Source organism: Colossoma macropomum, unplaced genomic scaffold (genome assembly GCF_904425465.1).
Source record: "Colossoma macropomum unplaced genomic scaffold, Colossoma_macropomum, whole genome shotgun sequence".
NCBI lineage: Eukaryota > Metazoa > Chordata > Actinopteri > Characiformes > Serrasalmidae > Colossoma > Colossoma macropomum.
Window position 1 is genome coordinate 37,592,678 of NW_023494802.1, and position 22,828 is coordinate 37,615,505.

General features: G+C 36.6%; 1 protein-coding gene and 1 pseudogene across 1 annotated transcript in view; both read left to right on the top strand.

Moving 5' to 3' along the window:
- LOC118822918 overlaps window positions 1-6,413 on the top strand; it is a 30,956-nt gene extending 24,543 nt beyond the window's left edge. The window contains exons 19-26 of the mRNA XM_036592246.1: window positions 391-439; window positions 1,318-1,519; window positions 1,684-3,499; window positions 3,975-4,148; window positions 4,773-4,946; window positions 5,041-5,214; window positions 5,326-5,496; window positions 5,855-6,413. Of these exons, the coding sequence (XP_036448139.1) occupies window positions 391-439; window positions 1,318-1,519; window positions 1,684-3,499; window positions 3,975-4,148; window positions 4,773-4,946; window positions 5,041-5,214; window positions 5,326-5,496; window positions 5,855-5,867 (2,773 nt within the window). The 3' untranslated portion in view covers window positions 5,868-6,413. The remainder of the gene's footprint in view (window positions 1-390; window positions 440-1,317; window positions 1,520-1,683; window positions 3,500-3,974; window positions 4,149-4,772; window positions 4,947-5,040; window positions 5,215-5,325; window positions 5,497-5,854) is intronic.
- Window positions 6,414-14,956: 8,543 nt separating this feature from the next.
- LOC118823011 lies at window positions 14,957-20,947 on the top strand (annotated as a pseudogene).
- The last annotated feature ends 1,881 nt before the right edge of the window (window positions 20,948-22,828 follow it).

Below are 22,828 nucleotides of genomic sequence, written 5' to 3' on the forward strand. Positions count from 1 at the left end.
GCACCTACAAATACCACAGAGCTGTGGGTGGCTATCCAGACAGCATGGCTCAATGTCCCTCCAGACCACTTGTGGAATTGATGCCACAACGAGATGATGCACTTTGCCAGGCTGGAGAGGGTCCTACACATTACTAGCTCCTGTCCCATGACTTTTGGCTCATCAATGTAGGTTAAACATGCGGAAAACACTTTATGCACTTTGCAAAATAAGTTCTTGCTGCTTACACTTGTTCTGAGGAGTCTTTTGTTCAGGTGAATTTATCCATGATACAGTCTCTGAATTATGTTGATTGTAGAAGTGAATGTGGTATCTAAATGTCAATCTCAATTTAAGTTGTATGTTGTGAAGTTATAAACATCTTTTAAGTCTTAATGTGTTTTTTGACAGCTCACATGAAAAGCTTTCCAGTGGCAAACATTTTGATTCCATATTCAAGGTATGTATCTTGTATCTTGTATATGTCTATGCATATGTATTTTATATGGCCCCTTTGTGAAGTTAAATTTTCAATACAAACCAGCCTGAAAAGGTGAGGGCAAGCACATTCTTAGGTCATGTAACATGTTACAAGTCAAAATAACCTTCTGAGCTGCTGCCCACAAATCATCCTTGGCCATGTCAAGATGTTTGAAGGGGAGCACCCGCTGTTCTGTTGGTTACATGTAACCTATAGATGCACTTGATTGGCTGTGTCACTTTATATGAAACGGAAGGCAGGAACTAAATCAACCATCCAAGATGATTAATGCTCCTGGGAGTGAGAACCTGTATTTTACAGAAATAGTGTCTCAGTTGGCTAAGCAACTTGAAAACCTTAAGATCACCCAGCCGTGGTCACACCAAACGTGAGCGAACAAGCCAGTTTACATGAATCGTAAAGGATGTGGAAATTCACTTCTGGTACAGGTTCATTTTGCATCACACTGAGTTCACCTAGGTGAATTTTAACACTGCAAATTCATGAACATTGGAAGCACAAGTCAATAAAAAACAAGTGTGCTAGCTGTGGTGTCTTCTTTCTGAATAAATAAATAGATAAAATAAAAAAATGCATAAATAAATGTCGCTTGTTGCTCACAGCTGCAAAAAAGTCTAGCTTTCTAGTTATAACTAGATAATGGAAGCTAGATAAACTGTATGTTCCCTGCAACACCACATCAAATCAAGCCTCCCATAACAGCTTGACTTATGCTCTACCCTGGCAAGCAAACTAGCGAAGTGACAGTCAAGTGTTACTGCAACTTTAGAGTTCAAAGAGAGATTTTATGGAAAAGGCTGTTGTTACTTGATGTTCTTTTATCATTAAACAACCAGGAGCTTGAGGACAGAATCATCTCTCTGGTGAAGAAGGAGCTGAAGAGGTTTAAAAAATTACTGAGTCCAGATTCTCTAGGCTGCTCAGAGAGAGAGGCAGAGGATGAGGGTCAGAGCATTTTCAGAGAAGGGGCACTGAAGATCACACTTCATGTCCTGAAAGACATGAACCTCTTAAATCTGGCCACTACTCTACAGACAAGTAAGAGCTCTGATTTTACTTTAACTAAGAGGAATGTCAAATAAATACCATATGTGGTCAAATGCTGCAAATACTGTTTGATATAAAATGTTTGATTGATTAATTATATAAAATCCCCTTCTAAATTAAGAAAAACTACAATGATTTTCGTCTGTATTTCTCAGAAATTCTCCCGTCATATCAACGAAAACTGAAATCCAGACTGAAGAAAAGATTTCAGAGCATTAATGAAGGAATTCCAAACTATGGAACCTCAACACTTCTGAATGAGATCTATACAGAGCTGTACATCACAGAGGGTGGGACTGGAGAGGTCAATAATGAACATGAGGTGAGACAAATTGAGACAGCATCCAGGAGAACATCAATACAAGAGAGACCTATCAATTACAATGACATCTTTAAATCCTTATCTGGACAAGATCAATTAATCAGAACTGTGTTGACTAAAGGAGTTGCTGGAATTGGGAAAACAGTCTCAGTGCAGAAGTTCATTCTGGACTGGGCTGAAGGAAAATCAAATCAAGATGTCCACTTCATATTTCCAATTCCTTTCAGGGAGCTAAACTTGATGAAGGATAAGATGCTCAGTTTGATGGACCTTTTACATCACTATTTTAGAGAAACAAGAGAATTAGGATTAACAGATTGTAACGACTTCAAAGTCTTGTTCATTTTTGATGGTTTGGATGAATGTAGACTTCCTCTAGATTTCCAAAACAATGAGATGATTTTTGATGTAGCACAGATGACCTCAGTGGATGTCCTACTAACTAACCTCATCAAAGGGAATCTGCTTCCATCTGCTCTTCTCTGGATAACCTCTCGACCAGCAGCATGTGGCCAGATCCCTCCTGAATGTGTTGACCAGGTAACAGAGGTACGAGGATTCAGTGACCCTCAGAAAGAGGAATACTTCAGGAAGAGAGTCAGTGACCAGAGTCTGGCTGACAAAATCATCACACACATCAAGTCATCAAGAAGTCTCCACATCATGTGCCACATACCAGTGTTCTGTTGGATATCATCCACTGTTCTGGAGAAGATGTGTCATGAAGCAGAAAGTGGAGAGATTCCAAAAACTCTGACTCAAATGTTCGCACACTTCCTAATCTTCCAGATCAAACACAGCAAACAAAAATATCAAGGAAAAAGAGACTTTGATCCTGATCAGACCAGCAAGATTATCTGGACACTGGGAAAACTGGCTTTCCAACAGCTTGAAAAAGGCAGCCTGATCTTCTATGAGGAAGACTTGAGAGAGTGTGGCATTGATGTCAGAGAAGTGTCAGTGTACTCAGGAGTCTGCACTCAAATCTTCAGAAAAGAGTTTGGGCTGCACCTGGGGAAGGTTTACAGTTTTGTGCATCTGAGCATTCAGGAGTTTCTGGCTGCTTTGTATGTGTTTCTTTCCTTTCTCACCAGCAACAGAAAAAAATTTGAAAAACAAGTCCCTGGATTTGTTAGTTCTGCCCACAAGCCAACAATATCTGATCTTCTCAAGACTGCAGTAGACAAGGCCTTACAGAGCAAGAATGGACACCTGGACCTTTTCCTGCGCTTCCTCCTAGGTCTTTCACTGGAATCCAATCAGACTCTCTTACGGAGCCTCCTGCCACAGGCAGGGACAAGCTCCCATAAGGAGGAAACAGTAAGGTACATTAAAAAGAAGATCAGGGAGAATCGCTCTACGGAGAAATCCATCAATCTGTTCCACTGTCTGAGTGAACTGAATGACCACTCTCTAGTACAGGAAGTTCAAACATACTTGTACAGAAATGGCAAGAATCGTCTTTCTACACGACTTGTCTCTAGAAACTTCACTGGAGTCAACCTCTCACCTGCTCAGTGGTCAGCTCTGGTGTTTGTGCTCTTGAGCTCAGAGGCAGAACTAAAAGAGTTTAATCTGAGCAAATATGACCCATCAGAGGAGTGTTTGCAGAAACTATTGCCAGTGGTCAAAGCATCCAGAAAAGCAAAGTGAGTATACTTAATCAAAAATATTACCTGCACCATTTACTGTTTACTGAATTAGAAACTTGTCTTTTAGTAATGAAATCTTGTAGTCAATAATACTATTAATGTACAGGGTTTTTCTCAGACTAATTACATGAATTATCATGTAACTCATGTAATTACATGAGTTATCAAAATACATGTGAAACATTCAGTTTAATTTACTTATAGCTCCTAAGGAACACACAATGCAGAACAAACTGCATCATGGCAGGCTAGTAATACCACTTATGTTGTCTTTGTATTATGGCACAGCATGACATTTTGCTATGTCTTATTTTAAAATAAAGAGTTTACTTTCTACAATGTGAGAAAGTCCTGAAATAGATACACCTCACCTCTCTTTGCCTTAAAGGGACACAATGTTGTTTTGTTGTGTTATGCAGTAATCTGTAGCATAGCAATGCAATTAACATATGTTAAACAATTTTTTTTCCAGTCTTAATGGTTGCAACCTTACAGAGAAAAGCTGTGCCATCCTAGCCTCTGCTCTCAGCTCAAAGCCCTCAAATCTAAGAGAGCTGGATCTAAGTACCAACAATCTGCAAGATAAAGGAGTGAAGCTCCTCTCAGATGGACTGGAACACCCACACTGTAAACTGGAAAGACTTAGGTAGATAATCACACATAATGTTCATGAACACTCTTTCACGCATAAATCATGAACAAGACAAAATACAAACATCCCACTTGATCAAGACTCAGGATCTGGAGTCTAAGCACTTCTCTTGAAGGCAGGCAAAGTTTTAGTCCTGCTGAGTGTGTTTACATGTATCCTAATAATACAAGCATATCTGATTTGTTATCTATGTAAACAGCATAATGCCATGTATCAGATTAAAGCTGTTACTAGACTTCAAGAAATCAAATAAAGATAGATTTTAGCCCAATAAACATATTTACAGTATGTATACTGATAATCTGACATTTAAAAAATAGAAATGGAAAAACATCTGCTGGTTAGTGATACTCTAGGAACACGCTTGAAAACCACTGCTTTAGTTACTGATGCCTTACATGTCAATTGAAGATGCTGTGTGCATGGCAGCATAGCTTCATAATATTCCATAGTTTTTGAAAATGATAGTAGTGTATCCAGAAACTGAAACCTACATAGGGCATGTAGTCTTTGTAGAATTTTACTTCAAAATGTTATATCAGTATATATGTGACTGTGTAACATGTATATGTTTTGCGTATTTGAAATTGAGCTTTTCTGAAATTATTTCTCTTCTAGGCTTTGCGGCTGTAGGCTTACAGAGAAAAGCTGTTCAATTCTGGCTTTTGCTCTCAGCTCAAATGTCTCAAATCTAAGAGAGCTGAACTTGGGCAATAATAATCTACAGGATTCAGGAGTGAAGCTGCTGTGTGAAGGACTGCAGAATCCACACTGTAAACTGGAGAAATTGAGGTGAGATCATCATTTTAAACAAAAACTGCATTTGCAAAAACCTTTAACTGTTTGCTTAATCCAACTTGACAGTATGTCTATTCCCTGTGAGTAGGCTGCATAACTGCAGTATTACAGCAGAAGGCTGTGCTGCACTGGTTTCAGCTCTGAAATCAAACCCCTCACACCTCAGAGACCTCAATTTGGGAATGAATAACCTTGCAGACTTGGGAGTGAAACTGCTAACAGTTCTGCTGAAGGATTCTCACTGCAAACTGGAGAAATTACGGTGAGTATACAACGCTTACTCTGCTCTTGGTCAGCATATACTAGACATGTTCATACATATTATTCATTACTTCATTTTAATTTAAGACTGTATGAACATGTTTTTCTGCAGACTGTGTGACTGTGGTATCACTGAGGAAAGCTGTTTGGCTCTGGCTTCAGCTCTGAAATTAAACCTCTCACTTAGAGAGCTGGATGTGAGCTACAATAAACTAGGAGACTCAGGAGTGAAGCTACTTTCTGATCTATTGAAGGACTCACAGTGCAAACTGGAGAAATTACAGTGAGTGTGTCAGATTATTCATTTTGTACATCTTTTGTCAATATATTATGTTTTGTGATTTATGTTTTATTTTTTGCATATTTGCTCTAGCAGTTGAGCCATAGAACTGAATGTTGTCTATGCCCAGCCCATTCAAGTCCTTAGACTTTGCCTCTAAACATATTCATCAAAGTCAAAAGTCAAATGGTTAGTTACTGCATTGTCACAGACAGTAAATAATAGAAGTTGATGAGAGTATAATAAACTATGACTGAATTCCTCTTTCAAAGAACTCATCAGTCTCTCTACTGGTCTTGTAGCCAAAGTGTCTTTGTGTATGTTCATGTCTGACCATTCTGTGTGTTTCGTTGTCTTACAGCTTCTACACCTGATTGGGTCATGATTGGAAAGATCATTCAATTACTGTACTGATAATTTCTGAATATGTACCTTAACCTATGCCGTTGTACTTTGTATTAAAAACATCTGTACCTTCAGCACTTAAATGCCAGTAGTTCCTCTGAGTAGTATTATTCTCAGTTGTCAGAATTGTAGTGTAGATTTAATAGTTCAGTGCTCAATTTGGATTTTTTAATGTTGTGCTTTGAATGGAATGTGTAGATGTGCATTCTTTCTGGAGAAGATGATACTGTGGCTGAAGCTGAAATATGCCTGTTGGTTTAGAGAATTCAGCACATTTAGTAAAGAATGTTTCTTTGACAGTAGACAGTAGTTGACATTAGTTCAACTTCAATGCTAAACATGTAACCTATAACCAATCACCATCCCTTAAAATCCCAGACTTATTACATACTGAAGCTTATTGTTCTGTAAATAAAGGGAAATCAGTGCAAATTGGTTAAGCTATTCTGTATATAGAAGTGTGTAATAAAACTTTGGGCCCGCTGATGGACCCTGCTTATTTAAGGGGTTTACATGGAAACAGGCTAAAATCTAGCTAGCTTTCATGTTTTGTTAGCATTTGTAAATGTTGTGCACAATAAAAACTCTGCACCCAGTCTTTTCTTTTTGTCTCATTCTTTAAAAACCCAGGGCTGCAGGTAGATTTAGTAGTTCATTTAACCCCCAATTACCAGCATTATTATATCCTAAAGCTTATTATTTAGTAACTACATAGACAGCAAAGCAAGTTATAGGATTAGTGAATGAAACTTGGACTCTCTGAAGAGTTCTGGCCTTTTGAGGGGTTAATGGTAGGCTTACTCAATAAGCTTAACAACTAGCCTAATCATAATCTGTGAATGCTAACATATTCTATATCGTTGTAACTAAATCAATTGTGGATTCCAGATTTCTTTGAATTTATTTGATTACCGGTATGGGGTTGAATATGTTGAGGAAACTAAGATACCAATGAGATATGTCAGTTTCATTTGTGATTGTATGTACTGTTTCTCAGATATAAAGGAAACCCATTCAATTCATAGCTTGTTTTTCTTGTTTTTAAAAAGTATGTCTTTTAATATTCCTTATAAACTTTTTTAAGATTATCTACCAGCTGAGACTCAATAAAATAAGAAAATTTTCTTGTCAAGATTATAAGCATGCAGAGTAGCCAAAACCCATACTCAGCTGAAAGTACTGTTATTTCATGAAATAAAGTAAATGTAACACTAAACATACGTTTTGAGAAGAAGTACAAAAGCAGCACCTGAAAATACTGATATTTGTAATAACTGCAGTGAAACTTCTTAATCCATCCACCTTTCAGCAGTACAAGAACCAAAGTTTGTTAAGCCATGCTCTTCTGTTTGGGGTCTTTTTGGTCTAAAATAAAATGATAAAGCCCCAAAGTCAGTGGTCTGACCGATCTCACAGTGTAAAAAGAAATTAGAATCTAAATGTTAATAACTAAAATGGAACAGAGTAAAAAGTGGATTCTATTCCTCACTAACATACTTGAAGGGCTGAAGCCTCATGCTTGCCTAGTATGCCATCTACTGTTGCATTCCTTTATTACATTATTTGTTTGAAGGCAGAGCAGATGAGAATAAGGGGCAATATATACTTGTATTAGTAATAACTGTACAAAAGTCTCATATGTCAAACACTAGTGACAAAGTCTGTAGCTAAAAACATAATCAAGAACAATGACAGTAAGAATACCAACATCCTAAAGGTTAAAGAAATACAAAGTCATAATGTGCTCTGTTTGCCACTTCCATTTTTTGAAGACATGGCCAATTTTTCTAAGTCTTTTAACTTATTAAGGCAGTGATAAAAAGAAAACACACTTAAATTTGGCATTTTTATTTGCTTAACATTTTGGAAAAATATATATATATAAAATGAGCCAAGACTTTCGCATAGGTCACATTTATTTTCTAATTATTTTCTCCATATATTAAATTCGGTAAGCAAACAATAATTATGCATTAAATGTGTAGAAGTGAGTTCTCTGTGGAGGATTTGTTAGCTTATTTACACTTAAACAAAAAAGTGATTTGAAGATGGCCTGTGCATGTGTCTCCTGGAGGTAGTTTTAGTTGTGTTCTTGTTGTTTCTTTTTATTTCCAAATACAGCAGGGTTCTGTGCAACCTCTAGCAACAGTCTGTTGATTATTACATTTCTCATGGTTAATCGCAACTTGGCTTACATCTTTCCAAGGCTTGGCTACACAACGTGTCCACAACTTCAAATGTGGACATGTTGAAACAAACCTCTTCATATTTTACCACTAAGTCTTGGTAATCCTTGGTAATCCATTACATTCTTCACCTTGACTTGCCAATGTCAATTTGTCAATTTCGTTCATGTAAATGTTGATATTTCAATGTTTCATGATGAGAGAGATAAGTCTGGGTCATGCAGTACATGCCATTGTTAGCCCTGTAAACAATACTGCACCGGTGTCTCCACCTCCTTCAGGTTTGTATGAAACCTAGGCAAACAAGTTTTGTGACCAAACGAAGTCTAGCTCTCTAAGCAGGATCTGTTGTGGAGCATAAAATACTTTAGGAATAAACTGCTGTGAGTATATATTATATTATATTATATTATTAGAGATTATTCTCCAGTGTGTCATGCTTACTGTCTCACTATAACTAAAATGATGAGAAAAAGCATTTTAAACCGATACATGTTTTTTCCAAGATAGAGAAGAAAGAGACTTAAAATATTTTTTCCCATCACTTAATGTAAATTAGTCAAAATAATTTAAACTTAAAAGAAATTACAACTCAAACATACATGAGTGACTGCTTACAACTGATTACCTTAAATGGACTAAGTACTCCTAACTAATAGAAACATTATATTTAAAGGACATACAACTGCTAACTCAAAACATTTAAGCTATATTAAATTTTGTGCTTTGCTTCAAACACTGCAGTACCTGCCATTGTTAGCCTTTAGAAAGAACTGTAAATAATACTGCACTGATGTCTCCACCTCCTTCAGGTTTGCGTGAAACCTAGGCAAAGAAGTTTTGCGAGCAGACGTTGGTTCTCTGCGTAGGATCTGTCATGGGGCATAAAATGCTTTAGGAATAAACTGCTGTGAGTATTTGCTACTACACTTCTTCTCTAGTGTGTCATGCTTACTGTCTCTTTATCACTGAAATGATGAGAGAAGAAGCATTTTAAACTGATACATGTTTTTTCCAAGATGAAGAATTCTAGATAGAAGCATGTTTGAGGCAAAACTAGTATGAATAGCTGTTATATAGTGTTAATAGTTCATTGTCAGAAAAAAACATTTACCTGTTCAAGATAGTTTAACTTGTAAAATGTTCATGCTTGGATGTACTTGGATGTAACATGCATATATCTTTGAAATGCAATACATAACATTTAAATTATCCTAAAAAGGCTTAAAAGCTTTATTAAAAGATTACCATATAAAGCAGCTATGAAATTCATAACATGTAGGGGTCAAAGGACAGACAGATAAGGTAACTTTAGAGTTTTCCAGATTCAAAATCCACCTAATAGGCTGCAGTTGTCAAATTACCAGATTTTTTTAGAAACACAGAAATGCAAAGACTAGTAAAGCAACTGAACAGGACTTGGAGTTACATTGTAGTATACAACACTTTACAAACACAAATCTCAGGTAGGGACAATGTAAACACATACTGGGTCGCTAACAAACTCATTATATTGTTATGTAATACCATAAAATACTAGAATTAGACACTAATGCTGTTTCTTGAATATTGGACAAACAATACTACTATATTAGATTTTTTAAATTGTCTATAAATCACTCAGTGGCTTAAGTCCAAAGTATATTTCAGATTTACTGGAAAAATACAAACCTAACAGGCCTCTCAGATCACTCAGGACTTGGTGACTAGCAGTGGTACCAAGCATGGTGAGGCAACATTTAGCTCTTATGGTTCCCAAAGCTGAAACTGGCTGCCTGAAGAACACTTAAGCACTTTCTTTTTAGGGTTTGCGCTTGCATTCTGTGCTTCCATGCAATTTGTCACTACTGAAGGACAAACACAACCTACTTGGTACTTCCGCACTAGCAGCACATACCCTCAACACTTTGTTTATAGTCATCAGTGCAGGGATGGGGGAGTAGTTAAGCAGTGCAGTACTTTTTGTAGCTGACTACAAATGTTTGCAGCTAATAGCTATAGCCGCTACAGTTTTATGAAATGTTGCTAGTAGCTGTTGGGCCTACAAATTTTTGTGTAGCTATAGTGATAATTTTCGCAACAATTTCACTACAGGCTTCAGGCAATCCGTGCAAAATCTGAACCACAGAGCGCAGTCATTAACTGGGCAGGTGGTGATTGTGCAATTCTTACAGAGCCACGGACAGTTTGGGCAAACGGTCACGCGCTGATAAGCCCTTACTAGTAGGCTGAACTCAGGGGTTGCAACCAAAATGTTAAAAAGAGCCATTTTGTTCTTTCAACAAAAATCAAACCACCTTGGAAGCCACAACATTTAATGTCCATTTTACCATCTTGGTTGTAAATCTGTCTCAGTATGTGCTAATGTATTAGTTCAGGTTAAAAATATAATATAAACGAAAATGTAGACTTAGTTTGCTCTGCTTTAACCTTTAGCTCAACTGCTGCACTATTTAAGGTGGAACGGGACAATTTGAACGAGAAGTAGGAGAATGAGAAGCAACTTCAGCTTCGCAATTTGTTGCAGATTAAATGTACGAGGAAACCATCTGAGCGCTTATAAATGCAAATAAGTCCATCATCTCCAAACTATCGATGTTCGTCTTAAATGTCTCTCTTTGCCTTTTCGTTATCTGCGTTGCTGTGTGACCAGTAGTCTGCGCATCAGTCTTCAGCAGTAAAGGTTGGTGAACTAGCCATTATGCGTTAACTCTGGCGTTTAAGACCATTTATTGTGAAAACTGTGTTAGAACTGTGTGTTATAGGGATTTTACAGCAAAGGAGGGTTATGTTATTTTACCTAAAAATCTAGTTCTCTAGTTAGCTCTGCAGCAGTGGAGAGATTATTCAGGCCTGATTCTCACCCCAAACAGAGCCAGAGTCACTGATGAGAATTTTGAATGTTGCTGAAGTTTAAAGGAATCTGAATGTCATGTCTGTGCATCTTGCTGAAATGTTTAAATTGGAGCAGTTTTATTTCAACAGTTGACAATGCTTTGCACATAATTGTTTGGTTATTTAATTTGATTTCTGTTGATTTTTGGTAGGAAAAACCTGGAATGATTGACTTTGTCTTTACTTAGTCTAAATTCTTGTTGGATATCACGCCTTTGGTTGTGTAAGTTTGATTGTTGGTTACACTTAAACTCACTTTTTGGTGATCTTTTTGTACATTTGCAGCTTTTCAACTGTGTTTCTTTCTGGTACATGATTAAATGCAGTTTCTTGCTCACACTTTCAGTTGGGCTTGTTTGGTGTGTCAGGTGGCGATTCATGAACATTCTGACAATCACGCTTTGAAAGTAGCTAAAATGTAGCCATTACTTTTTTTTTTGGAAAAGTAGCTAAATTGTAGCTAGCTGCAAATTGTGGAAAAGTAACTACTAATTTTTAGTAGCTACTCCAACCCTGCATCAGTGTAACAATTTCTTAGAAGCATAGGAGCATTTTTGTTCATAATGGAAACAAAGACTGTGTGTTTGTTCACAGGTTTGGTGCACTCGGTTAAGAAGAGCATGGCCTCTAAAATGAGCCTGTCTGAGGAGAAAAACCTGTGCAGGTAGTAGTTTATTATATGTAGGAGTAGTTTAATGAATACAAGTAATGTATATTACAAAATAATGGCAATGTGCCATGTAGTAAGGGAATAATGAAAATGTTAACCAATGTAAGTGAGCAGAATGCAATCAGCTGCTTTAATATTTTACAGTTTATTAAATCAAAAGTCAGACATTTGTAGAATGTACAGGTCTAAGGTTAGTTAGACATATTATATAAAATTTAAATTATTGAGGTCATGATGTTGAAGGAGGTGAGGCAGGATGCATCTGTGAGAGAGTTTTATTGTGGGGATGCTGAATGCCAGCCTCAGCATAGTAATCCCAGCTCAACAAACATCTTAAAACATAGGAGTAAAATACAGACTTTAAATACTGAGACACAAACCAAGAACTAAACAACTTAACTTTGCAGAGTCATCACCCAGAGTGGCTAGAAACACATAAATGTATGTGGGAGTTAAGTGAGTCCATAGAATGAGCTGCAGAGGAGGAGCAGGAGGTGGAAAAAAAAACACACATGCACTACCATGCATGCCCTGAAAAGGGTTAGTTTGTGATAATAACACAAATATCTGTGTTATTAAGTTGACCTCAAAATATTTATTTCCATCACTCAATGTAAATTGGTCAATGTAATTTAAATTTAAAAAGAAATGACAACTTAAACATCAATGAGTGACTGCCTATAACTGATTACCTTGAATGGACTGAGTACTCCTAACTGAAAGAAACAAGATATGAAAAGAAATACAACTGCTAATCCTACCTGCCAACTCAAAACATTTAAGCTATGTTAACTTTAGTGTTTTCCTTTACTCAGCTGATGACCAGACATTGGTATCAGCTTTAAAATGAATGAAAAATTGATTTTAAAGTTACCAGAATCACCCATTACAAGGTACTCCACTGGTTTTGTGCATTTAGGCCTGTTTATCTAATAAAAATACTCGCCAAACTTTTAACCTGGAAACAGCACTCCAGAAAATCAAAATAACCTGTTCCACAAAGTCTAAAAGAATAAACCATTGAATGCATTTGGCATGTTTACTTTAATATAACTGTTGAAGTTTTCTTCACTCAACCCAATTAATGAATTTTAATAGTGTGTGTATTTAAATATGCAAGTTTGTGCAAGCCCACATATATATTCATGAGTGCATGATGAAGTGGAACAACTAGGATCTTGCATACATAAATGCATTATGAATAGTACATGCCTGAATCATATGTTGCTTGTTTGGTTCGGGTTCATAAAAGTTGGAAGTTTGAAGTGGGATTTCATCGGACTGGTTCAGCAAATATTTTAAGTGATGTTACATTTGATAGTGTGTCTTTTAGTTCATCAAAGGAAGAAGCATCAGATGCAACCATTCCAACTTCTGTGACCAAAGATGAGTCAACAGATCATTCATTTAATTTAAAAGAACGTGACTCTGCTTCTGAGCAAAGGTATGAATGTCTGAAGAAAAAGTAGTCTCAGATACTCACAACTGTATATACTTCTAAAATTTCATATGGTGTTGTATGTTTTAGTTTTAGCTTGATTGAGCGAGAGAGATCAGCCTCCCCTGAACCCAGCTATGTGTCAATAAAGAATGATGACTCAATGGATCATTCAATTAACTTCAGGTAAGAGACTTACCTACTGACTCAATAGTGAGTATCATTAAGAAGACAAGACTGAGGCTGTGAAAAGATTCAAAGGAAAAATGTTACCCAAGCATCTCAGACATTGCAAGGGAAAACCATAGACAGTCAAAGTTTAGCTCTGACCCAAAAGTAGGAACTGTATTTTCATTTTATTTTGAAACAAGAACTCACCCATCCTATAAATTGAAAGGAAAATGACTTTCTTTCTAAGCTGAAGTAGGAAAGCCTAAAGCAATGCCATTCCTAGATTTCATATTGTAGAAATTTCAATATTGTTATATTTTAGTCAAAGAGACAGATCAGCTTCCCCTAAACTCAGCTGTGTGTCCACGAAAAGTGATGACTCAATGGATCTTCCAATTAACTTCAGGAAAGAAGACTCTCCTACTGACCCTGTGAAGAGGTAAGTGTTTTTGGAGACCAACACTCAGGGAACAATGAGATAAAAAGCAAAATCTTTCCAAGCATCCACAATGTTTGCAATGCAATGATTACTTGCAATGACTGAAAGGCCAGCCTGTCAGAATTTACAAGGCATTTGGTCATCACTACAAGAACCTTCCAACTGCTGATTGCAAAAATTCCCAGTTTCTGTAAATGACCTTGAAAATACGTTTGCACCATACAGTAAATTCCAAACTGTAGCACATAAGTGGGGAATTCTCTCATGTATTTGCATTAGGACAACGGCAGACATATTTTGTTAAAGAACAGTTGAAGGTTAAGTCTCTACACTAGCAATCAATACATTGTCCATATTTTGGTAAAGCTTTCTGTTACAGTATCTTAAGTTCTAGATCTTAAGCAGGTGAGTATATGGTGCAAGCTCCAGGGTATTATGCTGGGGCAAAAGATTCCAAGAGTGGCTAAATAATGTACAAACCTATGACCAAAGAAATTAGGATGCTGTACAGAATGTAAATAAAATAGAATGCAATGATACGCAGATCACATAAACCATATTTTTGAAAGAAAAAACCACAAAGACAACATATCAAATGTTGAAACAGAGAAATTTCATTGTTTTTTTTTTAAATATATACACCCATTTTCAATTTATGCCGACAACAGGTTCCAAAAAAGTTGGGAAAAGTTTTGATTGATTTCATTTTGATAAGGAAATGGAGCAGGAAGTTCTATCACTGGTAAAGAAGCAACTCATGATGTTCAGCAAGTTGCTAAGTCCAGATTACCCAGCATGCTCTGTGAGAGAGATGGAGGGTGAGGAGGATTGGTGCAGTGTCAGAGAGGAAGTGCTGAAGATCACACTGTATGTCCTGAAGAACATGAACCAGGCAGACCTTGCTAACATACTACAGACCAGTAAGTAACCTGTGTCATATAATTATTATATTACTTAAAAGTTGAGAGTAACAAACATGACTGTATCTCAACCAACTAAAGCACTTTTTATTTATTGCTGATGAGAGAAATGCAAATTGATAGAGAAGGCAAATTGTTATCTATGTTGCAGTGAGAATATTATACTGAAACAATCTGACTCAAATATTGAACAAAAAGGCTGTTCAGTGTTACTTTATGGCTGGTATTTCATCATTTGGTGAAGTACTAATGTGAAATATTAAAGCAGGTTTTTTTCTTTTCCCCCCATTTATCAGAACTGGTTTGTGTATGTCAAACAAAAAAAAACACAAATACAGAATGAGGGAGAAGGTTCAGCGACTTAACGAAGGAATTCCAAAGCAAGGATGTTCTGTACTTCTGAATGAGATCTACATCAAGCTGTATATCACAGAGGGTGGGAGTGGAGAGGTCAATAATGAACATGAGGTGAGACAGATGGAAACAGCATGCAGGAGATCAGCAACACAGGAAACACCCATCAACTGCAATGATATCTTTAAGCCATTGCCAGGACAATATAAACTCATCAGGACTGTGCTGACTAAAGGAGTTGCAGGAATTGGAAAAACAGTCTCAGTGCAGAAGTTCATTCTGGACTGGGCTGAAGGAAAAGCAAATCAGGATGTCCTCTTCATATTTCCACTTCCTTTTAGAGAGCTGAACTTGATGAAACAGAAAAACTTTAATTTGATCAACCTTCTTCACCACTTTGTCCCAGAAACTGAAAAATTAAGATTAACAGATTTTAGTAATCACAAAATAATGTTCATTTTTGATGGTTTGGATGAATGTCGCCTTCCACTTGATTTCCAAAACAATGAAAGCATTTTTGATGTAACAGAAATGACCTCAATTGATGTGCTGCTGACAAATCTCATCAAGGGGAATCTGCTCCCCTCTGCTCTTCTCTGGATAACCTCTCGACCAGCAGCATGTGGTCAGATCCCTCCTGAATGTGTTGACCAGGTAACAGAGGTATGAGGATTCAGTGACTCTCAGAAAGAAGAATACTTCATGAAGAGGATCAGTGACCAGAGTCTGGCCAAAAGAATCATCAAACAGATAAAGTCATCAAGAAGCCTCTACATCATGTGCCACATACCAGTCTTTTGTTGGATTTCTGCTACTGTTCTAGGGAAGATAGTGCATGAGGCAGAGAGTGGAGAGATTCCCAAGACATTAACTCAAATGTTCACACACTTCCTGATCTTCCAGATCAAACACAGCAAACAAAAGTATCAAGAAAAAACCGACACTGATGCTGACCAGACCAGCAAGATTATCTGGACACTGGGAAAACTGGCTTTCCAACAGCTGGAAAAAGGCAACTTGATCTTCTATGAGGAAGACTTGAGAGAGTGTGGCATTGATGTCAGAGAACTATCAGTGTATTCAGGACTGTGCACCCAGATCTTCAGAGAGGAGCTTGGGCTGCACATGGGGAAAGTGTACTGCTTTGTACATCTGAGCATTCAGGAGTTTCTGGCTGCTTTATATGTTTTCCTTTGCTTCATTTCCAAAGACGTCTTAGAAACAGGTGACCTCTGTAATCTCATCAACAGAGAAACAGTGACTGATTTTCTGAAAAGTGCAGTAGACAGGTCCTTACAGAGTGAGAATGGACACCTAGACCTTTTCCTCCGCTTCCTTCTGGGTCTCTCATTGGAGTCCAACCAAACTCTCTTGCGAGGCCTACTGCTAAAGTGGCTCTCACAAAGAGAGAATAGCCACATACATTAAGAAGAGGATCAAGGAGAATCTTTCACCAGAGAAACATATCAATCTTTTACACTGTCTGAATGAAATAAATGATCATTCTCTGGTGCAGAAAGTCCAAACATACATTAGAAGAAGAAAATATCAGTATAAACCTGGGGACAGCCTCTCTCCTGCTCAGTGGTCAGCTCTGGCATTTGTGTTGCTGAATTCAGAAGAGGAGCTGGATGAGTTAACACTGAGTAAATATGATCGATCAGAGAAAGGTTTTCTGTGGATGGTTCCAGTGGTCAAAGCATCCAAAAAAACTGTGTGAGTTTTTTTTTTTCATTTAAAGGTTTAATGGCAACAAAATATAGTCTTGAAGAGCCAGAATAGTGACAAAATAAAATGTTTTTTGTTTGAACTATGTAAACACACAGTTTGAAACAAACTGATAATTTCTGTGTGTACAGCATATATATGAAGAAGCTGCAAAAACAGTCTATTGTGAAATAGTTTTTGTGGTGTCACAACCTCAATCTAGAACAATGATCATCACCATGATTTGTCTCCCAGACTTCAGGGTTTTAATCTCACAGAGAAAAGCTGTGCAGCTCTCGCTTCAGCTCTCAGCTCAAACTCAAGCCTAAGAGAATTGGACCTGAGCGACAACAACCTGGCAGATTCAAGAGTTAAACTGCTCTCTGCTGGATTGGAGAATCCACACTGCAAACTAAAGACACTTGAGTGAGATCCCCACTTTTGTATAGTGCACTAAACATTAAAGTACTTTTTTGTTTATATATAGATTATGATTTTGTTAGGAGGCCTTGGCAAAAATGGGGCATATCTGACCAATGTAGATACTTGATATGAATATGTGTCATGTATAGACACTGCATAGCTCAGATGCTTCTCAAACTTGTAAAACATTCTGTTTCTGTAGATTGTATAATTGCAGCATTACAGAGAAAGGCTGTGCTGCACTGGCTTCAGCCCTGAAATCAAACCCCTCCCACCTGAGAGACCTTAACCTAGGCTGGAATAAACTAGGAGACTCAGGAGTTGAGCTGCTCTCTGCTCTACTGAAGGATTCACACTGTAAACTGGAAATAATAAAGTGAGTCACTGCAAATCAATTATGACAGTTTTTAATTGTCTGTTAAGAACATGTTTTCACTCTAGGTTTCTTATGTGTTATGTGTCAGTGTGTATTCTCCCCTTTTTTCACTGTCTGTGTCTTATACACAAACACAAAAGAAACAAGCTTTTTGGTATTTTGATACCTAGAAGACATAAACCTTCTCTATTCTCTTTGAAGGTTGTGGCATTGCAGTATTACAGAGAAAGGGTGTGCTGTTCTGGTTTCAGCTCTAAAATCAAACACCTCACACCTAAGAGAGCTGAATCTTGGCTACAATAAACTTGGAGACTCTGGAGTGCAGCTGCTTGCTGGTCTACTGGTTGATCCACATTCTGAGATCAATAAAGTAGTGTGAGTAATCTCAGCATAATATCTCATTTAATAACTTTCATACAATAGAAAAATGTTGGGCTGTTGCATGTTTACATGATTGTGTCTTTTGAATTCCTTTCTGTGTTTTTTGTTTCTTCAGACTATATAACTGTAGTATTACAGAGAAAGGCTGTGCTGTTCTAGCTTCAGCTCTGAAATCAAACCCTTCACACCTGAGAGAACTGAATCTAAGCCACAATATTCTAGGAGACTCGGGAGTGAAGCTATTTTCTGTTATTCTGGAGAATCCACAATGTAAACTGGAGAAACTACAGTGAGTTTTTCACTTACTTTCTCTTTAATAACACAGTTACTTGTACTAAATCTTGCACAGAAGAAGTGCTGAACACTAATATATTTTGGATGTTACTGAATTTAAATCTTTTTAATGTTCTTCTTTTAATGTTACCGAAAGTAAATGTAAATACAACCTTTTAAGTAGAAAATTAAGCACCTAAGCTACCACTTTGTGAAATTCCTGTATATGGATTTGAATATTTCACAAGGGATTGAGGACATTTTCTTCTCCTCTGCAGTCTGGAGTACTGTGGCATTACAGAAGAAGGCTGCACTGCTCTGGCAGCTCTGAAATCAAAATCCTCACTCCTGAGAGAGCTGAATCTAAACTACAATAAACTCGGAAAGTCAGGAGTAAAGATGATCATTGCTCTTCTGGAGGACCCACAATGTATACTGCAGACAATTAAGTTGTAATGAATTCTGAATTCATTCTATAAGAAATAATTCTAATGGGATTCAGTTCTAAGAGAATAAAATTAAACCACAATTATACATAACACATAACTTAATGCATCACTGACTGATTGGTTTAATCCTAACATATTGAAGCGACAATAATTTTTATTACTTGTCTATTAATAATATGACTGAAATTGGTAATGTCTGGAAAATGTCAAAAGTGATTCTATCATACAGATTGTGTAGTATATTATTTGCCTAAAAGATAGAGACCATGTTCACTGAGTGCAACTCATTGCAGGTTGGAGTGCTGCAGTATTACAGAGGAAGGCTGCACTGCTCTAGTTTCAGTTCTGAAATCAAACCCTTCATCATCTTTGAGAGAGCTGAATCTGAACTATAATAAGCCAGGAGATTCAGGAATGAAGCAGCTCATTGAACTCCTAGAGGATCCACAGTGTAAACTGGAAAGGCTTGAGTGAGTTACACTAAAACATTTTTAACTTGTGTTTTAGATTGTTGCTAGGCATTTTATTATATTTTCTCAGAGTATTTGAATTTTTTAATGGATGAAATTTAGGGCCAAATTTATTTTTTTACATAATCTAGTAATGTAAATGTTTTACCATCTTAAAATCTTATTGAAATATTGTTCTACATAAATAACTATGTAGACGAGACTGCATGTGCACACATAAACATCATTGCGTGCACAAACACACACACACACACACACACACTGGATGAGCTAATGATGCTGGTTGTTCTCTTCATCTCTGCAGGCTGTATAACTGCAACATTACAGAGCAAAGCTGTGCTATTCTGGCTTCAGCAGTGAGATCAAACCCCTCATACCTAAAGAAACTGAATCTGAACTGGAATGAGCCAAGAGATGTGGACACAAAGCTATTGTTTTCTCTGTTGAAAAGCAAAGAGGGCAAATTCTGGAAAGTAGAGTGAAATTCTTTGAAGCAAACTCAAATCCATCTCTCCTTTTCATGTAGACGGTGAAAGAGGTAAAAACACTGGATCAGAATGAGCATCCCTCTACGACATCAACAACAACTGGACTACTTGATCAGAACCAATTTGAGCCTTATTACAATCAGTGCAATTAAGTAGTTGTGCTGTGTAGAGGAGTGTTAAATGTTTCTTTCCTAGACAACATGTTGGAACGAAGGCATACATTGCCTCCTGCTGGTGTAATCTGAGTAGTCTGATTAATCTGAATGTGTACACTGCCAGAAAGTAAAAATGTCACTCAAAGTGCAGCATTAGATGCCTTTCACTTTCTTAATTCCCTCTTTGTTATTCAAACAGGCATGAATGAAATGATGCTCTGTATTGGCCATGTGTGACTGAAACTGTCTAATATCATTTTTGGTAATGTCTGTCTTCTCCAGCAACACTTTCTTTTACAGTCACTTAATACCCAGGTAAGTGTGAGGTACAAACTCCAAAGTACTAGCTAAATATTTTTGGTAAAATGACTTTAAATTCATGTAGGTTCTAGGTATTACCTGGGTAAGTACATAGAATTGCATAGTCTAGAGTACTATGCAATTATTTTGGATAAAAATGACCAGGTAGTTATACAAATATTATGTACTTGGAGGTGTTTTTGATCTACTTTTCTGTTTAAATGTGTGATATCAAAGTGAAATTTTGTGTGAGCATCTTGTTACTCCAAATATTTGTTTGTTACTTTTGTGACTTTGAATAGTAGAAAAGCAATAACCTTAGTAATTTCAGTGTAATCATGTTACATTGTCTCAGTACTTTTTATATACTATTTAGTATCATTTTATGCAAAATAATTACAATACAATCAACAATTTGGAGATCAGTATCAAAATAGAAAAGATGATTTCCATAAGTGAAATTTTTAAACCATTTTGTTGCCATTGAAGCATCAGTGCCACTATGGTGAGTGAGTTAGTAGACACCCAAGATGGGACCACCCTCCCACACAAAATAACAGAGGGTATTTCAAACAGTGAACTGTACCCCATACTTAGTTAATATCTAGAACCTGTTTGGTATTTCAGTGTATTGTCATTAAACTGTTTTAAAACTCACTATCATTTTACCTAAAATAATTATGTAATACTTTGAAATTTGTACCTCATACTTACCTACTTAATGCTTAGAACTGGACTGTAAAGGAAAATTGTGCATTTTTTCAATATTTGAGTAACCTGAAAGAGACTTTACAGTCCATCTTGTTAACCAAATCGCATTGTATTGATTTCTGACTAATTTTAATTTTTGTAGTTGTTCTGTCACAGCTGTCACCGTTCACTCAGGGGCATCAACATGTTTGGAATTCGATGTAGTCCTGCAGTCAGAATTTGACTGAATGGGTTGCAGTTTAAGTAGCATCTTATGTATCTAATCTATTAGTGTATCCATTTTCTGTTTCTGTAAGTGCTAAAACAGAAACAAAATACAAGATGCACCAGAAAGCAAGTTGCTGTTCAGCAACTGGTGCTCAGCTGAATTATACAGTTTCTGTGAAAAAACATGCTGGTATCACAAACAACCAATCAAATTGTGCCATATATATGCTAAATATATAAATAGCTTCCAGGGTACTTCAAAGTGTGTGACTCGAGTAGCTGGCCTGTCTGTTTGTTTTTTATGTGTTTTGATGTGTTTTCTTTGAGTGTTTTGTAAGTCAGGGATCTATCAACACAGACATAGCGACATTAGACGTTAGTTTTTCTCACTTTTATGCATGGTTTTATACGTGATGCCTTTGAGTCCTTGTTTTGGTTGGGAGACTGAGTATGGCGTGGGCCAATATCGCGGCACTACCATGGGAAGAATCATTCTGTTGGTGTTGCTTTTAAATTTTTTGACTGAGAAAATTCAGCAAGTCTGGGTGAATGGTCAAATATGGGTGCACCTCAGGTTTGTGTCCTGTCCACTTTGCTTTTTATTATGTACACAGACAGCTGCAGGACTTCTAGAGGGCAGCTGTCTTGTAAAATATTCTGATGATACACTATTATTGTCCCTTCTTCAGGGTTCAGAGTCAGATCATAGTTGTGCCCTACCTGCTTTTGTATGTGGTGTGATGATTTCTTGATCTTTCTTGATCTTAATGTGTCAAAAAATAAGGAATTAATCATTGATTTCAGGCAAAATAAAAAGGAACCAAAAGCTAGTATCATACACGTAAAAAAGGTACAAATTTTGGATACATATATAAGTACCTAGGAACAGTAACTTAATTTGATGCAAACACAGAGTTGGTTGTTAAGAAGGGTCAACAAAGAACTCATTTACTGCTTAAGCTGAATTCTTTTCATGTTTGTAATACGATGTTGTGCAATTTTTATTCAATTATTGAAAGTGTTTTAACTTTTTCATTTATTTGTTGGTTTAATGGGCTGTCAGTGAATAGCCTGAATGGTATTGTAAAAATCTGGAGTCCAACAGAGACCTGGGCTCCGTGTGGGTAAAACAAGTGGCTCAGAAAGCAAAAGGAATTATGACTCAATCTGATCATATTTTGTCTAGCAAAATCCAAGTCTTTTAATCATTCTGCTATCAAGCTGCTAAATGTGGATAATAGTCTTTTTATATGATTGTTATAGCTATTCGTTGTCTCCTTGCATTGACTCCTTATTTATTTATCTATGAATGTGGATTTATATATATGTATATATATATATATATATATATATAGTATTGTGCAAATGAATTGCCCTTTTTGGGATTAATAAAGTACTCTGAACTGAACTGAGCTAATGTGGACTATACTGAAAAATGAATACATACTGTTGCATGTATTGCTGCACATATTATGTATATATACTGTGAATTGTAAAATTGTTCAGTGTATATTACATTCTCTTATGTGCTTTTTTGTTAACACTTTATTTAGATAGTTTATCAACTGATTCTCAACAACATGTGAATAGATCTTTATTTGTGTTTCAGCAAACACATCATTAACTCAATCAACAAACTACATGTTGTCTATCAACTAAGAATGCAAGAAATTTTAATATGACTGTCAACAAAGTATCTACGGAGTCCAAACAGACTGCAGGGTACATATCAACAACTATTCAATTCATTTACATTTATTTAGGTACAGTTATGTTGCAATATCAACCAAATATCAGTAGGCATTCAACTAAATATCAACTAACTGTCAACAAACATGTACGTAGGTCCCTGTTTCTATTCATGTGTGGTACATAATGTCACAATGATCATTCCTACCATATTACCTGACTACTTAC